The sequence below is a fragment of the Oryctolagus cuniculus genome, chromosome 5, assembly GCF_051225735.1.
Source record: "Oryctolagus cuniculus isolate XC-2025 breed Fujian yellow rabbit chromosome 5, ASM5122573v1, whole genome shotgun sequence".
Classification (NCBI taxonomy): Eukaryota; Metazoa; Chordata; class Mammalia; order Lagomorpha; family Leporidae; genus Oryctolagus; species Oryctolagus cuniculus.
In genome coordinates, this window is record NC_142871.1 from 108,226,189 (window position 1) to 108,245,687 (window position 19,499).

The following is a 19,499-nucleotide window of genomic DNA, read 5'->3' on the forward strand; positions in this document are numbered from 1 at the left end:
TCTCAAGATATGATATACAAATTCCTAATAGACACATGAAAAATTTCTCAGTCAACAAAATGTAAATGAAACTATAATGAGATACTGCCTCATTGCAGTTGGAATACCTATTTCCAAAAAGAACAACAAAAAAACCAGTAATCCAAGATGACTGAACAGTTAGAAGTCTCAGTGACCTCAACCACAGAAAGATATCAGAAAAACCAAGAAAGGACCATGTCCCCAGGGGACTGATAGAGAGAATAAGCAGAATAAAAAAACTCCCTGGGGCAGTGAGGAGAGAGGACAGACTTACTACTTCCAGTCGCCACCAGCCACTATGGATCTGCTCAGTCAGTTCCAGGCCAGGAAATGCCATCTTGCCAAGAAAAGATAGGAAGAAGTTGCCCTAGTGCCTGCTAAGGGCAACTTTCACGGAAGGAGAATTTCACAGTCCTTATCACCTCAGAGACCAGCCTGGGAAGCTGACGGTGGGACAGTGGAACAGAATAGGAACCCCAGAAATTAATTCATACATGTACAGCCAACTAGTCTTTGACAAATGAGCTAATGTCATCCCCAGGAGAAAGCACAATTTCTTAAACAATGTTGGGAAAATTTGATTTCTACATGTGAAAGTATGAAGCAAGACCCCTATCTATTCAAAAATCAACTCACAATGTGTCAAATATCTAAGCTGAAGACTTGACACCATCAAACTATTAGAAGTAGAAGAAAACATTGGGGAAACACTGCAAGACATTAGCCCAGGCTAGGGCGTCTTGGGTAAGACCCAGAAGTACAGGAAATAGACAAATGAGACTACATCAAGCGAAAAAACCTTCCATACAGCAAGGAAACAGTTAAAAATGTAAACAAGCAACCAACAGAAATGGAGAAAATATATGCAAACTATGCATCCAATATAGGGTTAATATCCAGAATATATAAGGAGTTTAAGAAACAACAACAAAACAAGCAATCTAGTTCAAATATGAGAAGGGAACATGGTCAGGTATTTTTCGAATGTGAAGTACAAATGGCCAACAGACACATTACAAAATGCACAGGATCACCTGCCATGAGAAAAATGCAAATAAAAACCACAGTGAGGGCCGGCGCCGTGGCTCACTAGGCTAATCCTCCGCCTGTGGCACCGGCATCCCGGATTCTGTCCCGGTCGGGGCGCTGGATTCTGTCCCAGTTGCTCCTCTTCCAGTCCAGCTCTCTGCTGTGGCCCAGGAGTGCAGTGGAGGATGGCCCATGTGCTTGGGCTCTGCACCCCATGGGAGACCAGGAGAAGTACCTGGCTCCTGCCTTCTGATCAGTGTGGTGCGCCAGCTACAGTGCGCCGGCCGCGGCGGCCATTGGAGGGTGAACCAACGGCAAAGGAAGACCTTTCTCTCTGTCTCTCTCTCTCACTGTCCACTCTGCCTGTCAAAAAAAAAAAAAAAAAAAAAAACAAAACAAAACACAGTGAGATATCACCTCACTCCAGTTAGAAAGTTTATTATACAAAAATCAAAAAATGACAAACACTAGTGAGGTTGTGGACAAAAAGTACACTCATAATCTGTTGGTAGCAATGAAATTGACACAATCTGTGGAAAACAGTTTAGATATTCCTCAGAAAACTAAAAATGTATCTGCCATCTGTCTAATTATCCCACTCCTGGCAATATATCCAAAGTAAATAAAATCATTTCAGAGAGTGCCTAAAGTCTCATGTTTATAGCCTCTCAATTCAGAATAGCTAAGATATGGAATCAACTCAGATGTTTATTAATGGATGATTGGATAAAGAATATATATATATGTATGTATAATTTTTAAGAATATTTAATTATTTATTTGAAAGAGTTACACAGAGAGAGAAGGAGAGGCAGAGATAGAGAGAGAAAGAAAGAGAGAAAGAGAGAGGTCTTCCATCTGCTGGTTCACTCCCCAGTTGGCACAATGGCAGGAGCTGCGCTGATCTGAAGCCAGGAATCAGGAGTGTCTTCCAGGTCTCCCACACAGGTGCAGGGGCTCAAGCACTTGGACCATCTTCTACTGCTTTCCCAGGCCCTGGCAGAGAGCTGGATGGGAAGTGGAGCACCAGGACTCAAATCTGAGCCCATGTGGGGTGCTGGCACAGTGGCTTTACCTGCTATGCCACAGTGTCTGCCCCATATATGTATATATATTCTACACACACACACATACATACATCATGGAATATTATTCAGACATAAAAAATTTAAATCCTGACATTTGCAATAAAATAAACACATCTGAAATTTATTATGCTGAGAAGCTAGGTCCAGAAATGCAAATATCACATGTTCTCGTATTTGCTTAAATTAATATATAGAAACAGTGTAAAAATAACTTTATATTTAGTTATAAATATTGCTTCTCTGAATCTTATCATGTAAATGACAATTTATTCTTTTCCCCATGTTAGTATAATTGAGAGGGTGGAATAATGAGGACCCTTGGGGCAACAGTAATATTTTGTTCTTAATTTGGGTACTGGTCATGAGTGTATTCAGAGAATCAAAAAGCTCATTCCTCTATATACTATGTGCATTTCTTAATATGTATACAGTATTTTAATAAAATATTTAACAAAGGACAAAAAACAACAAATGTTAGCAAGGATATGGAGAAAGAGGAACTCTCATATACCGTTGGTAGCAATGTAAATTAGTATATCTATTAGGAAAACACAATAGAGACTTCTGAGAAAAGGTTTTTAAAAGAACTACCAGAAAATTCAATAATCCCCATGATGGGTACATTATAAAAAGGAATTGAAATCAGCATATCAAAGAAGCATCTACATTGCCACATTTATTGTTGGATTTACATTAGTCAGATATTGAATCAATCTATATGTTTATGGATGGACAAATGGATAAAGAGAATATGGTATATATACACAGTACAATACTACTAAGCCATAAAAAAGTGTGAAATTTTGTTGTTTTTCAAAAATACAGATGGGCCTGGAGGATATTGGGCTAAATAAATCAGACATGGAAGGACAAACAGTACATGATCTCACATACATAGAACCTAAAAATTCTGGTCTAATAGAAGTTGAAAAGTAGCAAAGTGGTCAACAGAGACTGGGAAGAGTAGGGGAAATGAGAGCTGGGCAGAGAACACTGTTATATGAGGAATAAGGTCTGGTATTCTGTGGTACAATAGGATGAATATAGTTAACAATAATGTACTGTATGCCTCGAAATAGAAGAAAGGAATTTGAATGTACTTTCCATATAGAAATGATAAAAGTTAAGGTGAGGAATATGCTAATTTCCCAGACTTGATCATTACCCAGTATTCTATGAATCAAAATATTTCATTATACTTCATAAATATACAGAAGTATAATGTGGAAAAAGAGCAACTCTTGTTTTGCTGAAGGGAAGAATAAACTGGCAAAAAAAAAAAAAAGGTGAATTTATGCTCATGCTTGTCTGGTTGCATTGTACAATTCCTTCCCAGTTTCTGCAGTAATGATAGAGTAACCAACCACACCACTAATTTAAATGCCCATGGGGTAAATTCTAAGCAACTCTGAAACCTTGGTGACTTCAAAATTTAGAAACATAACCTCAAAGATTCAATCCTCTAATTTTCTCCTTCCTGTTTCCCAGGGAGAATCATTATTTGCTCATAAAATTCAATGATTTGCCCTTATCCCCAGAAGACTTATAGAATTCCCTGCTCAGCTTTTCCAAATCTCATCTTCCATTTGAAACTTCAAACTACCAAAGGAGAAAATATCAAATTAACACTTTGTGTTTCCACTTTTTCTGAGATGTCAGCCTCTAAACTCTTGTTTTCTGGATAAATGTATACAGACTAAGTAGAGTTTTATCTAAATTCTACACAATCTAGTAGTTTTCATAAGATGTTTCATCCCCAACAAATTACTATGTCACCAGAAACAGAAAATTTATTCCTTTTTTTCCTTAACTCTATATGGTTTTCTACTTAACATTGCACTGCAACAACACATAGCCACACAGATGCTTAATAGAGATTTTGTTTTAATTTAAAAAGTAAACCATCGGAGCTAACCAATTTTTTAAAGTAGACTGTTGGAACAGACATCTTGGAGAAAAAATGTGTATTAAATCTCATGCTCAGCTGGCGCCGCGGCTCACTTGATTTATCCTCCACCTGTGGCGCCGGCGTCCCGGTCGGGGCGCTGGATTCTGTCCCAGTTGCTTCTCTTCCAGTCCAGCTCTCTGCTGTGGCTCACGAGGGCAGTGGAGGATGGCCCATGTGCTTGGGCCCTGCACCCGCATGGGAGACCAGGAGGAAGCACCTGGCCCCTGGCTTCGGATCCGTGCAGCGCGCCAGCCTTGGCGGCCATTTGGGGGATGAACCAACGGAAGGAAGACCTTTCTGTCTCTCTCTCTCTCACTGTCTAACTCTGCCTGTCAAAAAAAAAAAAAAAAAAAAAAATCTCATGCTCTACACTACTTCATCAACTAGGTTTTTATTGACATACATGCTTCCTTTGTACTCACTACAAACTACTGTAATTAATATGAATTTGTTGAAGCAATGTATGAATTTTATTCACATTGGGGGAAATAGACATACCCAACTTGATATCTAACTTCTAAATATGGATTATGTCTACATGAACTCCATGAATATCAAAAGGGTAACACAATTTAGTGAGTATATTAAATAAAATTATGGTATCACCAAATTTTACAGACTAAAATATTCCTATTTTTCAATACATGTTTTGTCATTAGGTTGCTAAATTTCCTCATTCAGGATATTTTTAGATTAATATGTGGCAGTTGGCATTACCATCCAATTCCTTCTTAGCCTGTATTACAGATATCTGAAGCACTACATGTTAACATCTAAATTTACCTGTATGTGTTCCAAATCTTTACTTCCCCAAAACTTCTCTTTTTATTAACATATTATATTCCAAGTTCCCCAGCCTTGGAATGATTTATGAGAAATGAATAAATACTTAATGAACACTTAATAAATATTCATAGCATTGAATTTTCTACTTTTTTATTTCCCTCCTTACTCCTTTACACACCACATGTAATTCATCAGAGTCATTAATTTCTTCAGCACAATATCATTCATGTGCTTTTCAATCTTTTGGCTGCTATCAATTATAGGACAGAATTACCTCAGCCTTATATTGCTGTATGCGTTTTCAGTTGCTTCAGTTAGTTTAAAGCTGGTACTGATGGAATTTGATCACGCTACAGATGAATATGCCAATAAAGAAGTAAACTAAATTTGAGTGGTATATGGCATTCAGAGAAGAGTGGATTCATACTAAGAGAGCAAAAAATAGTTGAACATTATAGTGGAGAGATTGTGAACAATTAAAATTAATAAATACTCATAGCATTTGAATCATTGAAGAATGATTTACACTTCTGGTAGAAATTGGGGGTGACTGAAGCATAGATTAAGCCAATAGAAAAATGTGTTAAATTAAATTCTTAGTATATTAAAGCATGCAAACATTACTTGGAAATGTGGGTGCTAATACCCAAATAAGTTGATAAAAGTGAATATTTTTGATCAGAGAATCACAGGTAGTAGCAGTTAGTACTGATAGTACTGAGAATGATTTATTCTGTGTTATAAGCCAGTAGAATTTTGTATTAAAAAGAGAAGCATTGGGTTTTTCTATCCATTACTTTGTAACAGGTACTACCATATCTCTTTTTCTGGCTATTATTCCAAGTTTATTGAAAACATGACAGCATAGTAGAAATATTCAAGTGGCTTCATGAGGCATTTTGAAATTCATCTCAATTACCAGAAAAAAATCAAAGTATGGAAAAGAAATCTGAGAAACCACACAATAAAATAATAATACAACATCCAATATCCAATAAATATTATTAGACATGGAAAGAAACAGGAACCTATGGCCCATAATTAAGATAAAGGTAAATCAGAGTAATAGGTCAAGATATAATGGACATTATGTGATTACATAAAATGACATAAAAACTGTTATTTTAAATCTACAAGGACTGAAAAAATTAATTTAGAAAGGATAAAAATGAAGCTATAAAAGAGTCAAATATAAAATGAATTCACAAAAATCAACTATTAAAAGCAATATTAAGAGGACCAGCGTTGTGGTGTAGCTGATAAAGATACCACCTGCGGCCGGCGCTGTGGCTCACTAGGCTAATCCTCCACCTAGCGGCGCTGGCACACCGGGTTTTAGTCCCGGTCAGGGCGCCGGATTCTGTCCCAGTTGCCCCTCTTCCAGGCCAGCTCTCTGCTGTGGCCAGGGAGTGCAGTGGAGGATGGCCCAAGTGCTTGGGCCCTGCACCCCATGGGAGATCAGGAGAAGCACCTGGCTCCTGGCTTCGGATCAGTGCGGTGCGCAGGCCGCAGCGCGCCGGCCGTGGCGGCCATTGGAGGGTGAACCAATGGCAAAGGAAGACCTTTCTCTCTGTCTCTCTCTCTCACTATCCACTCTGCCTGTCAAAAAAAAAAAAAAAAAAAAAGATACCACCTGCGATGCAGGCAGGCATTGCATGTGGATGCTAGGTCACATCCTAGATGCTCCATTTCCAATCCAGCCCCCTGCTCACGACCTGTGAAAGCAGCAGAAGATGATCCAAGGCCCTGGGCCTCTGATACCCACATGGGAGACCCAAATGAAGCTCCTGGCTCCTGGCTTCAGCCTGGTGCAGCCCTGGCCATTACATGTTTTATTTCCCTTCTATTTTTAGGAACCCTGGCCTAAAAATCTGAAATCTCTATTGCTATGAACTAAATAAATTCAAAGAAAATTTTCCCAGCACTAGAAATTATCTCAAAAGCACGTGCTTTGAGTTTAATTGTCTGGATTAGTTCATTTGGGTCCAGGTGTTTCTTATGTTTTTCCATATTCAAAGTAAAGTAAACTTCATGAGGTTTCATTTGGGGAGTAATCAATCTGTCCTGAGCAAGACCACCAGAAGCTGATAGGTGTGAGAACTGAAGAGCTGCCAGTCTATTAAAACATAAGGAATGAAACAATTTTTAGTTCACTCAAATATAAATGCTAATAACTATGGAAATTTTTCTTGCCCTTTTTCAAAGACTGAGGTGAATAAATCATTTATTTTTTAATCCATACAGTCTGAAAAAAATTGAATCATATAATTCAGAAAACTATCTCAAGTACTCATAGAATCACTTTTTAGAGCATTTTCCATAGTTTTCTGATGGCTTTGTATTTATTTAAAATATCATAACTTTCTTCTTTCTCTTGAATTATAAGGATTTTAATGAATACACAAAACTGTCTACTTAAATATACACATATTTCATGTCATTGTTGAACTAAGTTAAAATGAAGTTTCAACTTTCACAGTAATTACAATCAAAAGCATTTTTCAAAAACCAGTTTATTTTCAAAGTTTTAACAGTAAACTGTGCCATCCACTTGTTTGTGCTGTTTTGGGGGAGGCAGCTGTAAACTTTATCATCTAAAATCTAGATTTATGTGTAACTGTGGTAAAAATAAAAATTAAATTTGAAATTCAAAATGATTAATGAAGCCCATGAAAACTTTAAGCTAACAATTACAAATCAATACTTTCCCATCTGTAACATATGAGAGCCAAATGTTTCTGTTTTCCTTGAAATCAACTTGACTTCCTTGTAAACTTACAGGAAGAAATATTGTTTTATTTTCTACTTCAGTCATTTTGACATTTGACAGAGTATTACTAGTAGTGAAGGGTTGAAAATACATTTGAGCTTGTATCAGGAAGAAAAGAAAACCTAAGATTATATGTAAAAAGAAGAAATAAATGTATTTTTCCTAACATTTCTGAACAATGGAAAGGTTTTATTCCATAACTGGTATAATTATTTATTTGCAATATTATATTCAACAAGAAAAGCAGTATACAGAATGTATTGGAGTGTTTTTAAATTCCAAAGTCAGTGCGCTGTGGAGTGGCAGGTTAAGCTGCAGCCTGTGATGCTGCCAGCATTCCAAATTGGTGCCAGTTCGGGTCCTGCCTGCTCTACTTCCAACATTCCCAATCCAGCTCCCTAGTGATATGCCTGGAAAAGCAGCAGAAGATGGCCCAAGTACTTGGACCCTGCACCCAAGTGGGAGACCCGATTGCAACTTCTGGCTACTGGCTTCAGCCTGTCCTGGCCCTGGCCATTGCAGCCATTTGGGGGAGTGAAACAAACCAAAAGATGAACAACTCTCTCTCTTTCTCTCTTTCTCTCTCTCAAGTCTGACTTTCAAATAAAATAAATAAATCTTTTTTTAAAAGTTAACTAGGTCATTTAATTTTCAATGTGTATAAGATTAGAGTTGTCATTGTCATAATTTGATGCGTCTTACCTTGAGACTTTCAGTATATTGAAAGCATAGCATAGAATAGAACTTTAAATAAGTGACCATTTCTAACTATTTAATCCTAGACTGTACTTCTTTTAGTTTACTTCTCTTTTTTACAAAAGTTGAATAATTACCAGATATTACTGCTATCATATTTTTAAAGATTTATTTACTTATTTATTTGAAAGGCAGAATTAGAGAGAGTGAAAGGCCGGAAAATAAATCTTCCATCTGCTACTTCACTCCCTAAATTACCACAATAGCCAGGGCTTTTGGCCAGGGCTATTCCAGGATGAAGCCAGGAGATAGGAACCCACATATGTAGGAATACAAGTACTTGAGCCATCTTCCTCTGCTTTCCCAGGCACATAAACTGTATTGAAAGTGGAGCAGCTGGGACTTGATGCAGCACTCACATGGGATTTTGACATCACAGGTGTCAGCTTAATGAGGTGCACCATGATGCCAGCCCCTGGTATTTTTATTGTTATGTTCACCGTGAAGAGAATGAAAAAGCCATGTCTATTTATCCTTACAAGATTAATTGTGTTCACCAAAATGAGTGCTTTTCGATGTCCTTATTTTTGTTTTCATTCTTGCCCCTTGGCAAACTTTCTGATATCATTTTTCCCCAACTTATTCTTAAGGTGAGTAGGCTACACAACTGAACAGAAAAGATCCAGCTGAAAAGCCAATGAGAGTATTTCAGGCATGGAAAGCCAAGACACTCTGGCAAAAAAAAAAAAAAAAAAAAAAAAAAAAAAAAACCTAAATGAAAGATCTCTGCGAGTGAGATCCCAGTAGAAAGAACGGGTCATCAAAGAAGGAGGTACCTTTCTCTGAAGGGAGGAGAGAACTTCCACTTTGACCATGGCCTTGTCTAAATATAATCAGAGTTGGTAAACTCAAAAGGCTTCCATAGCCTTGGCAACTCATGACAAGAGCCTAGGGTGATTACTGAGGCCATAAACAAGAGTGTCAATTTGTTAAATCAACAACAGGAGTCACTGTGCACTTACTCCTCATGTGGGATCTGTCCTTAATGTGCTGTACATTGTGATTTAATGCTATAACTAGTACTCAAACAGTATTTTTCACTTTGTGTTTCTGTGTGGGTGCAAACTGTTGAAATCTTTACTTGATATATACTAAACTGATCTTCTGTGTATAAAGAGAATCGAAAATGAATCTTGATGTGAATGGAAGGGGAGAGGGAGCTTATGTAATCCATAAGCTGTACTTTGGAACTTTATATTCATTAAATAAAAATTTTAAAAAAGGTACATGTAATATTTCAGATCTGCAGGAGGTCAAAATATTTTAGCTTACTCTGGTTCCTTTGACCCTAGAAATGCAGTTCTTGATATTTCTATAACTGCAAATGGAACAGACAACTAATGTCTGAAAATAAAAAGTGCAAGGAATGGAGGCAAAAGATGAAAAATGTAACACTTTGATGGGAAGAATAAGTATATGGATTTTCTCCTGTTTTTTACTGAGAATTCATAATTATTGAAACAATTTCTTTATCAGATATTAATGAAACTATAACCTATACAGCATCAATATGAACATATCCCTAGTATCTTTTGGCTAATAAGCTGGTATTCTTTCCTATTAATTTTTTTTAATTTTTTTGACAGGCAGAGTTAGTGAGAAAGAGAGAGAGAGAGAGAGAAAGGTCTTCCTTTTTCCATTGGTTCACCCCCCAAGTGGCTACGGCCGGCGTGCTGCACTGATCCAAAGCCAGGAGCCAGGTGCTTTCTCCTGGTCTCCCATGCGGGTGCAGGGCCCAAGGACCTGGGCCATCCTCCACTGCCTTCCGGGGCCACAGCAGAGAGCTGGACTGGAAGAGGAGCAACCGGGATAGAATCTGGCGCCCCAACCAGGACTAGAACCCGGGTGCCGGTGCCGCAGGTGGAGGACTAGCCTATTGAGCTGTGGCACTGGCCCCTATTAATTTTTAAAAATGGTTTATCTATTTATTTGAAAGATGAGAGAGAGAAACCAAGGAAAAGTGAGAGATCTTCATGCACTGATTCACTCCTCAAATGACTACAGCAGCCAGGGTTGGACCAGGTCAAAGTCAAAAGCCAGAAACTCCTTCTATATATCCCACATGGGAGGCTTGGACACAATAACTTGGGATATCACTCATTTGTTCCTAGGTTCATCAGCCAGAAATTGTTCTTTTTCATCAGCAAGAAATTGTTTTGGAAACAGAGCAGTGAGGACTTGAATTGGCACTTAGTTAAAGGATGCCAACTTTATAAACTATGGTTTATCCACTGTCCCACAGCACCAACTACAATTACCTACTATTTTTTTGAAGTCTTCTATATATTAAGTCATAGGTCCTTATGTTATGAGATACTTACAGACCATAATTGGTTAGTATAATGAAGAATGCATCCTTTATCACATAGTTACCCATTAATTTTCACGTATCAATAGTAGGTAAAACCCAGTCATTTAGCAAAAGTCTCGACACAATATTATTAATATAGTCATTATGTTGTACACTACATCCCTAGACTTGGTCATCCACGTATCTTTGACTTTGTTTCCTTTGACCAACGACTACACATTTCCTTCCTAACCCATGCCTACCCCTGGTAACTGTAGTGTTATTCTCTATCTTTGTATTTTTACTTGTTACAGATTCTACTTATAAATGAGATCATACAATATTTTTCTTTCTGTATCAGAATTATTTCACTTAGAATAATATTCTTCATTCATATTGTGGCAAATAACACTCTATTTTAAAGGTATATGTGGTTCCTTATTTCCCGTATTTATTGCATCATTACTCACAATAATTAAGATATAGTTACTAATTCTGGTTGATGATTATGAAAAAGGTTGGATTATTATACAACTAGTATGCTTAATAAACCAAATCAGTCCCAAATATGGTATCCATTTGTACATTATTACGAGTTTGCAGCAAGAAAAACACATTGAAGAAAATCATGAATTTTCTCTATCTGTTTCTCACACACAGATTTCTGGACCAGTCTCAATGGAGAATTTTACTGGCTGCATAGAAGTTATAGAATTCAATAACTTGAGATCCTTCATTCCATCCAAGGCAGTGGAAAAATATCACATTGACAATTGCAGGTAAAATATCACTAATGAATTTTCAAATCATTCATTCAAATAACCACATGAAAAGGCATCCTTTCAAAGTAAAATAATCTAATCATTATAAACTATAATTCCTTGATTTTATTTTTTTCTTCATATTCTCACATATTTTCTTTATATTTTTTCATATTCTCTACTTTACTCTGTTATAGGCTATGCAATTTATAAGCTGTATATTCCAACTAATATAAACCATTTATTTATAATTGGTATCTGATTTGTGCTGTGTAACGCACACAGCTCAACTAACAAATAATTAGTTCATCATGATCTGAAAATATCATCTATCAGAACTAATTTTAAAAATATGCATACTAAGGACCATGCACATGATGCATTGTTTAGAGTGATAATATTGTTCTTTTCTACAAAATATCACTGTCAAACAATTCTCCTTGTGCTTTAATCTCCATTATTGGGGATTGATCTATTTTTTTCTAGGAAATCTGCTTCTGGCTACAGAGATCTCCAACTGTGGTTGGGAAATAGAGTGGACTAGAATAATTCCACGTTTGAGATGGCATTAATGCATTGCTATTAGGTGGTTAAAATATTACCTATACCCTGGTAATTTATAAAAGATACATTTTAGAATTTTGTAATGTTCAGGAAAAGGTTCACACAAGGAATGAGACTGTCCGGATGAGGTGAGTTTTTTTTTTTTTTATTACAGAATAGCATAAAAAATGAGGAAATATTAAAACCATACCACCTATTATGATCCAAGGTGGACAAATAGTTACTCAGAAGCCTTCCTTAAAGGGTTTATAGTATACCAGAGGAGACATTGATAAAATATCCAAGCAGATATTGTCATGTGTCACATAATTTCTGGATAATGTTGTGAGAAATGCATTGTTAGGTGTTTTTTTTTTTTTTTTGTAGTATACAATCTGAGACAGTTATAATGCCACTAGACAATATAACTACTGTCATTTATGAGGTCTATCATTCAGTGAAATGTCATACTGTTTGTGATATGGATATGATAAACTTTGGATGAGAAAAACATACAGAATGCTATGAAAACTTTACATATATTAATATTATCAAATTTATTTCCTTCAGAAGGGAGAATTGTGTATATCAGATAATCTAAGAAACACTTCAGAAAATAAAAGTATCACCCATCCCTATTTTTATAAGAACCGGGATTTTCAGGCTAATACATTTAAATAATTTGTGACCTGTATCATATAGTTGGCAAGGTTTTTTTGGTTTCTATGCTGTTTAAAATCATAGTTTAAAATCAATAGCTTAATAGATCCTGGCAATGTTAATATAAGTCAAATACCTGTAATTCCCTGTATTTTACCACTTTTTCCTGATTTTCCAGCAGTTTATCTCCTTTTGGTTGGTTTGTAATTACTATATCCTAACATTTAACTCTCAGGCTCTGTGTTCCCTACCTTTTCTGTCAAGTGAGATGTTATATGGCACTTACTGAATTCGTAGCAGGCACAAGGTAACACAATCATTGAATAGGATATTATCCTTTATAATTAATAGAATCATGTCGTAACAGCATTTTGGTAGTCTTAAGTAGTTCTATTCTTAATTTTATAAAAGCGGGACATTTTTCAGGTTGTTTGTGGTATTGTAGTTGAGTTTTAGGAATCTACTATGTATTGTATAGATTAATCCTGTGTCATTTTCATGATTTGAAAATATTTTTTCATATTTTATAGGTAAGTTATTACTCTACTGATGGAAATATTTAAGTGTTAATGAGTAACATTATTATTATATTATTGTTTTTATTTTGTGTGCCTCATATCACTTGTCCCCAAATCACTGCCATGTTCAATGTCATGAAGTATTTTTTTCTGTCCTGTTTTCTCCTAACAATATTATCATTTAAGGTCTTACACTTAGATCATTGATCTATTTTGAGTTGATTGGTATATATGGTATTAAATAAGGATTAATTTCATTATTTTGCATGCGGATATATAGTTTTTCCCAGAACTATTTGTTTAAAAGACTGTCTTTTACCCCCAACAAATGGTCTTTGCATCAAAAGATTATATGAACAAAGGTCTATTTAATTTTTCTATATTCTAGTCTTTATGCCACTACTGGAATCTTTTTACTACTGTAGCATTATACAGAGTTCTGACATCAAAAAGTATTAAACATCCATTTTTTTTTTCTTTTTCAAGATTGCTTTGGCTAGTAGAGTCCCTTTAGATAGTCTATGTGGTTTTTAGAATGGGTTTCCAATTTCTGCAAAATTGCAGTGAATTTTAGATTGCTTTGAGTAATACTAACATCATAAAATATTGTCTTATACTCCATAAATATAAAATATATTTCAACTTATTCATGTTTTTAATTTATTTTAGCAAAGTATTGTAGTTTTCCCTGTGTAAAACTTTAACTTCTTGGTCAAGTTAATTTCTCTTAACTTTATTCATCTGGGTGATGTTGAAAGTAGGATTGCTTTTATAACTTCCTACTAGTCAGTTCTTACGATACAGAAATACAGATGACTTTTATGTTGAATTTGTATACTACTATTTATTTGAATTCACTTATTAATTCTAAAAGTTTTTTTAATGATGTTTGATCTTTCCTATGTGAAATCATATCATCTGTGAAAAAGACTTTTATTTCTTTCTTCCAAGTATAGATGGAATTAATTTTTCTTCTCTAATTGCTCTGGTTAGAATTCCAGGACCAATTTGAATAGATGTGCTGAAAGAGGACACCCTTGCCATGTTCCTCATTTTAGAGAAAAATTTTCAGCTTTTTCATGATTCACTGATATATTGTGTTTTTCATTTGTAGCTTTTATTATGTTTTAGTAGCTTTCTTCTATTCCTAGTTTTCCCATTTTTAAGTTTATGGTTTAAATCTTTTTAAAAAATTTTATTATTATAAAGAGAATAGATCTCATTGTAGGTACAGTTCTAAGAAGATAACCATACTTTCCTCTCTCACCATCTCCCTCCTTCAATCTCATTCCTTCCTTCCTTTCTTTTTTCCTTTAATTTTTACAAGCATAATTTTAATATACTCTATAATCATAGGTTGATTCACGACTAACTATAATATTCAACAAGTGAAAAGTAGGAATACCACTTTCCACAAAAGTATGAACAAGTATGTTACAAAATGTCCATTTCATTTCCTATACATTTTTTGTATTCTGTATTAACTGCCACATATCAGAGAAAACATATGATATTTGTCTTTGGGGAATGAGCTTATTTCACTAAGTATAATGGTTTCCAGTTGCGTCCATTTTGCTGCAAAAGACAGCATTTCTTTTTTTTTTTTGTATGACTGAGTAGTATTCCATAGTGTATATATACCTAATTTTCTTTAGCCAGTCTTTAGTTAACGGATATATGGGTTGATTCTGTATCTTAGCTATCGTGAATTGAGCTGCAATAAACATGGAGATACAAATAACTATTTCATATACTGATTTCATTCTCTTTGCATAAATTTCCAAGAGTGGGAAGGATGGGTCATTTGTTAGATTTATCTTCAAATCTCAAATAAATTCCACTTGATCATTACATAACATTCTTTCACTATGCTACTGAATACACTTCACTAGCATATTGCATTCAGTATTCATAAAGGACATTGACCCACAATTTTGTTTTCTTGTTATGTCCTTGTTAAGCTTTGATGTCAAGATAATGTTGGACTCCTGTAGTGAATTAGAAAGAATTCCCCTCTTCAGTGTTTTAGAAAAGTTTGAAGATAATTAGCTTTCATTTTTCTTTCATTTTTTCAATTTTATTCTTTATTTTAATTTTAATTAATTTTGACACATTCAATATGATTTGCAGATAAAGGTCTAAGAAGATAATGATATTCCCTACCTCCTTCCTTCATACCTTCCCATCCTTTTTCCCTCAAACTTTCTTTACTTTAGATTTTTTTAATCTTACTTAAGATATACAAATGTCATGATTTCATATATAGGAACATAGTTATTTATTCCAACTTTTTAAAAAATTGTTAGCAGTTACTGTGAATGAATTAATCTGAGAAGTTCTCTCCCAGCCATGGCATTGTTTATGTATACTCAGGCTATTGACTTCTGTATTTTAATTTTATATCCTGGCACTTTGCCACATGTTTTCATGAATACCAATTCTGTCTTAGTTGAGTCTTTTGGATCCCCTATATACAGAACCATGTCATCTACAAATAGGAATCATTTAAATTCCTCCTTTCCTTTTTGTATCCCTTTGGTTTATTTCTCTTGCCTAATGGCTCTAAAACTTCCAGAACTATATTGAATAGCAATAGTGAGAGTGGTCATCTTTGTCTGGTTATAGATCTTAGTAGGAATGCTTCCAATGTTTCCCCATTCAATAAGATGCTGGCCGTGGGTTTATCATAAATTGCTATAGCTGTGAGGACTATGTTATGTGGATGGCAGCTTCCTTAGTTCATACTGAGTGAGTGCATGCAACTGGTGCCGGGGCTTATAATACCAATAATCTTAGTCCCAAGACTTAGGGATATGAACTGGACCTTACTCCAGTCCTACAGGTGACTATAGGATATACAGGAGATTTTGCACTGGCTGGTATGGGTTCAGAGTGGTGAAACGCAGGCGGGTTCTTCCCTAGGTTCCACTGGGTAGATTCCAGTGGGTTTCAGGAATTTGTACTGATTATTACAGTCCTGGTATTATAGGATACAGTACAATCATTACCCAGATCTTCCAGGTTGGGAGCAGGTCTTTCAGATAATGGTAGCTATTTGTCTGAAGCAGAGTAATGCAGATAGAGCCCTCTAGATACAAAGAATGAGGGAAAATTACCCCAAATATTATAATACCAACAGCACCTGTCACAGTACCACAAGGCACAGATGTGTCCTCAGTTCTCCCAAGGCATGCAAGGGGTTTGGGGGGGGGAGGGTCGTGGTTTCCCAGGGTTCCTATCACTGGGAGGTAGGAGGTATAGTGGGAACTTCCTCAAGTTGATCCCCAGAATTTATGGGTTGCTGCTGGTGGTAGCCCCAAGAAGCTGAGGGGAACCCCCTGTATCATGCTGAATGAGTAAGCACAACTCCAGGGCTTAAAATCCCAAGGTTGCAGTATACAGTAGGTCCACCTGATAACTTATCCAGACTCTGGCTCTGCTCACCTCTGATAGCAGCAGAACGGAGATCAACTGCACAACTCAGCAGAGCCAGCTAAGTCTGGCACTTTGTGGAGACTGGGGAGTGAGAAAGGCAATAAAACTTCCCTTTCCTGATCCAAGTAGTCACTCAAATCCCAGTCAGCTCTCCAGGCTGGAGTTAAAGTCAGTGGGGCCAGTGGGATTCCCCCTCAGTTAAAGATGCTGCTGGCAGGGCATATGGCACCTCTTCCTGCCTTGATTTGGGAAACTGGTGACTCCCCAGTGGTAGCTGGCTGCACGCATAACCAGGCCCAGCAGTGTGTGTCTCCTTTTTCTTTACGATTTATTTTAGTTATTTGAAAGACGGAGTTACAGAGAGTGGTAAAGACGGAGAGAGGTCTGCATCTGTTGTTTCACATTGTGGTCAAGTGGCTACAATGGCCAGGTCTGAGCTGATCCGAAGCAAGGGGCCAGGAACTTCTTCTTGGTCCCCCACGTGGATGCAGGGGCCCAAGGACATGGACCATCCTCCACTGCTTGCTCAAGCCATAGCAGAGAGCTAAATCAGAAGTGGAGCAGCAAGGACTCAAACTGATGCCCATATGGGATACCTTAGCTGCAGACTGGGCTTTAACCATCAGAACCACAGTGTTGACGCCTCACCTTTTTTCGTTGCTGTACCAGTCCCTGGAAATGTGGTCCTTCCTTTATTTCTGTTGTATCTTTCTGCATCTGAGGTCAGTGTGTCTTCCCAGTCCTAAACCATCTTAGATTTTCATCACAGCAGATTTTGTTTCAAGTAATTTATCAATTACATTCAGGTTATCCAACTTGTTGATATATAATTACTCAGTACTATTGTATAATCCTTTTTATTTCTGTTCAATCATTAGTAAGAGCACTAGTTTCATTTCTGATTTCAATAGCTTTTTTTTCTTAGCTCATCTGACAAAGATTTGCTAATTTTGCTGATTTTTTCAAAGAAACCACTTTGGTTTCATTGATTATCTGTTGATTTTCTATTCTCTATTTCATTTATCTCTTCTGTAATCTTTATTATTTCCTCTTTCTACTAGCTTTGGGTTTAGCTTGTTCCTATTTTAGTTGATTAAGTTGTGAAGTTAATTTGTTGATTTAAGGTATTTCTTGTTTTTTAATATAACCTTTTATAGCTGTAAGTTTTCCCCCTTAACAGTGATTTTTCTACATCCCATAAATTCTGTAATTCCCTTTGTGAATCACTCTTTGATTTATTGGTTATTTAATAGTATGTTGCTTTACTTTCCACAAATTTTAATTTTCTACTTTTATCTCTGTTATTGATTTCTAACTCCATTCCATTGTGGTCAGAAATGATACTCTGTTTGAAATAGATTCTTCTATGCCTGTTGAGGTTTAAATTTTAGGCTAAGATACTGTCTGTTTCTGAAACATTCTACATACATTTTTATTATTCTTTTAAAAGTTACAAAATAGATATTGCAAATAGTAATATAAGTTGCCATATACCTCTCACCCCATTTCCCATATTATCTCAAATTAATACATTTGTAATAATTAATGAACTAGATCCAATTTCTCTTATGCTTTTATTCAAACTCTTTTCATCCCACAAACCACTCCAAGCCTCTAGTTCTACATTTAGATGCACATTGAAGAGTAATATGTATGCGCTTGATAAGTTGTGCATTTTGTACTCATGTGTGAATGCTAGATAAAGTTGGTGTGCTAGTCCTCTCTTTTCTTACTTGTCTTCTGTATCACTGCTTTAGCCATTTTGAGGGTAAGATATTGATGTATCCAGCTTTTACCATATGATATCAGTTTTGGTCTTGATTCTGTTAAGTTCTCATTATCTATTTTGATGGTTTCATTAGTAGTCTTAAGTGTTACAATCACTGTATTTTCTTGCCATATTGAATTTTATTAACACACGCATTTCTTTTTTAAAACTTTTTGAACTTAAATCTATCTTGCCTGATATTACTAGAGTAGTGCTTGGTATGTTTCATTTACTATTGGCATAATGTCTCCTTTTCTTCCATCCACTTTCAGTTGATTAGTATCTTTGGATCTAAAATGAAACCCTTGTAGTGAGCATAGAATTAGATCATGTGGTTTTATCCATTCCTTTTATTTTGAGTAGATATATCTATTTACAATTAGGTTAATTATTGATGAAGAGAGACTTGTTGTTTTCCTATTTGATTTCTACACAACTTATAATCTTTGTTCTTAATTTCTTTGGTTATCATCTTCTTTTATATTTAGCTGATTTTTTTTTTTGACAGGCAGAGTGGACAGTGAGAGAGAGAGACAGAGAGAAAGGTCTTCCTTTGCCGTTGGTTCACCCTCCAATGGCCGCCGCGGTCGGCGCGCTGCGGCCGGCGCACCGCGCTGATCCGATGGCAGGAGCCAGGAGCCAGGTGCTTTTCCTGGTCTCCCATGGGGTGCAGGGCCCAAGCACCTGGGCCATCCTCCACTGCACTCCCTGGCCACAGCAGAGAGCTGGCCTGGAAGAGGGGCAACCGGGACAGAATCCGGCGCCCCAACCGGGACTAGAACCCGGTGTGCTGGTGCCGCTAGGCAGAGGATTAGCCTAGTGAGCCATGGCGCCGGCCCTTTTTTTTTTTTTTTAACTTTTATTTAATGCATATAAATTTCCAAAGTACAGCTTATGGATTACAATGGCTTCCCCCCCATAACGTCCCTCCCACCCGCAACCCTCCCCTTTCCCACTCCCTCTCCCCTTCCATTCACATCAAGATTCATTTTCAATTCTCTTTATTTACAGAAGATCAGTTTAGCATACATTAAGTAAAGATTTCAACAGTTTGCTCCCACACAGAAACATAAAGTGAAAAATACTGTTTGAGTACTAGTTATAGCATTAAATCTCAATGTACAGC

The 19,499-nt window shown here is 36.4% G+C and overlaps 1 protein-coding gene across 1 annotated transcript in view; it reads left to right on the plus strand.

The window, feature by feature from the left end:
• EYS (EGF-like photoreceptor maintenance factor) overlaps positions 1–19,499 on the plus strand; it is a 1,804,868-nt gene that overhangs the window by 1,157,538 nt on the left and 627,831 nt on the right. Inside the window, 1 exon segment of the mRNA XM_089333540.1 lies at positions 11,349–11,467. Within this exon segment, the coding sequence (XP_089189666.1) occupies positions 11,349–11,467 (119 nt within the window).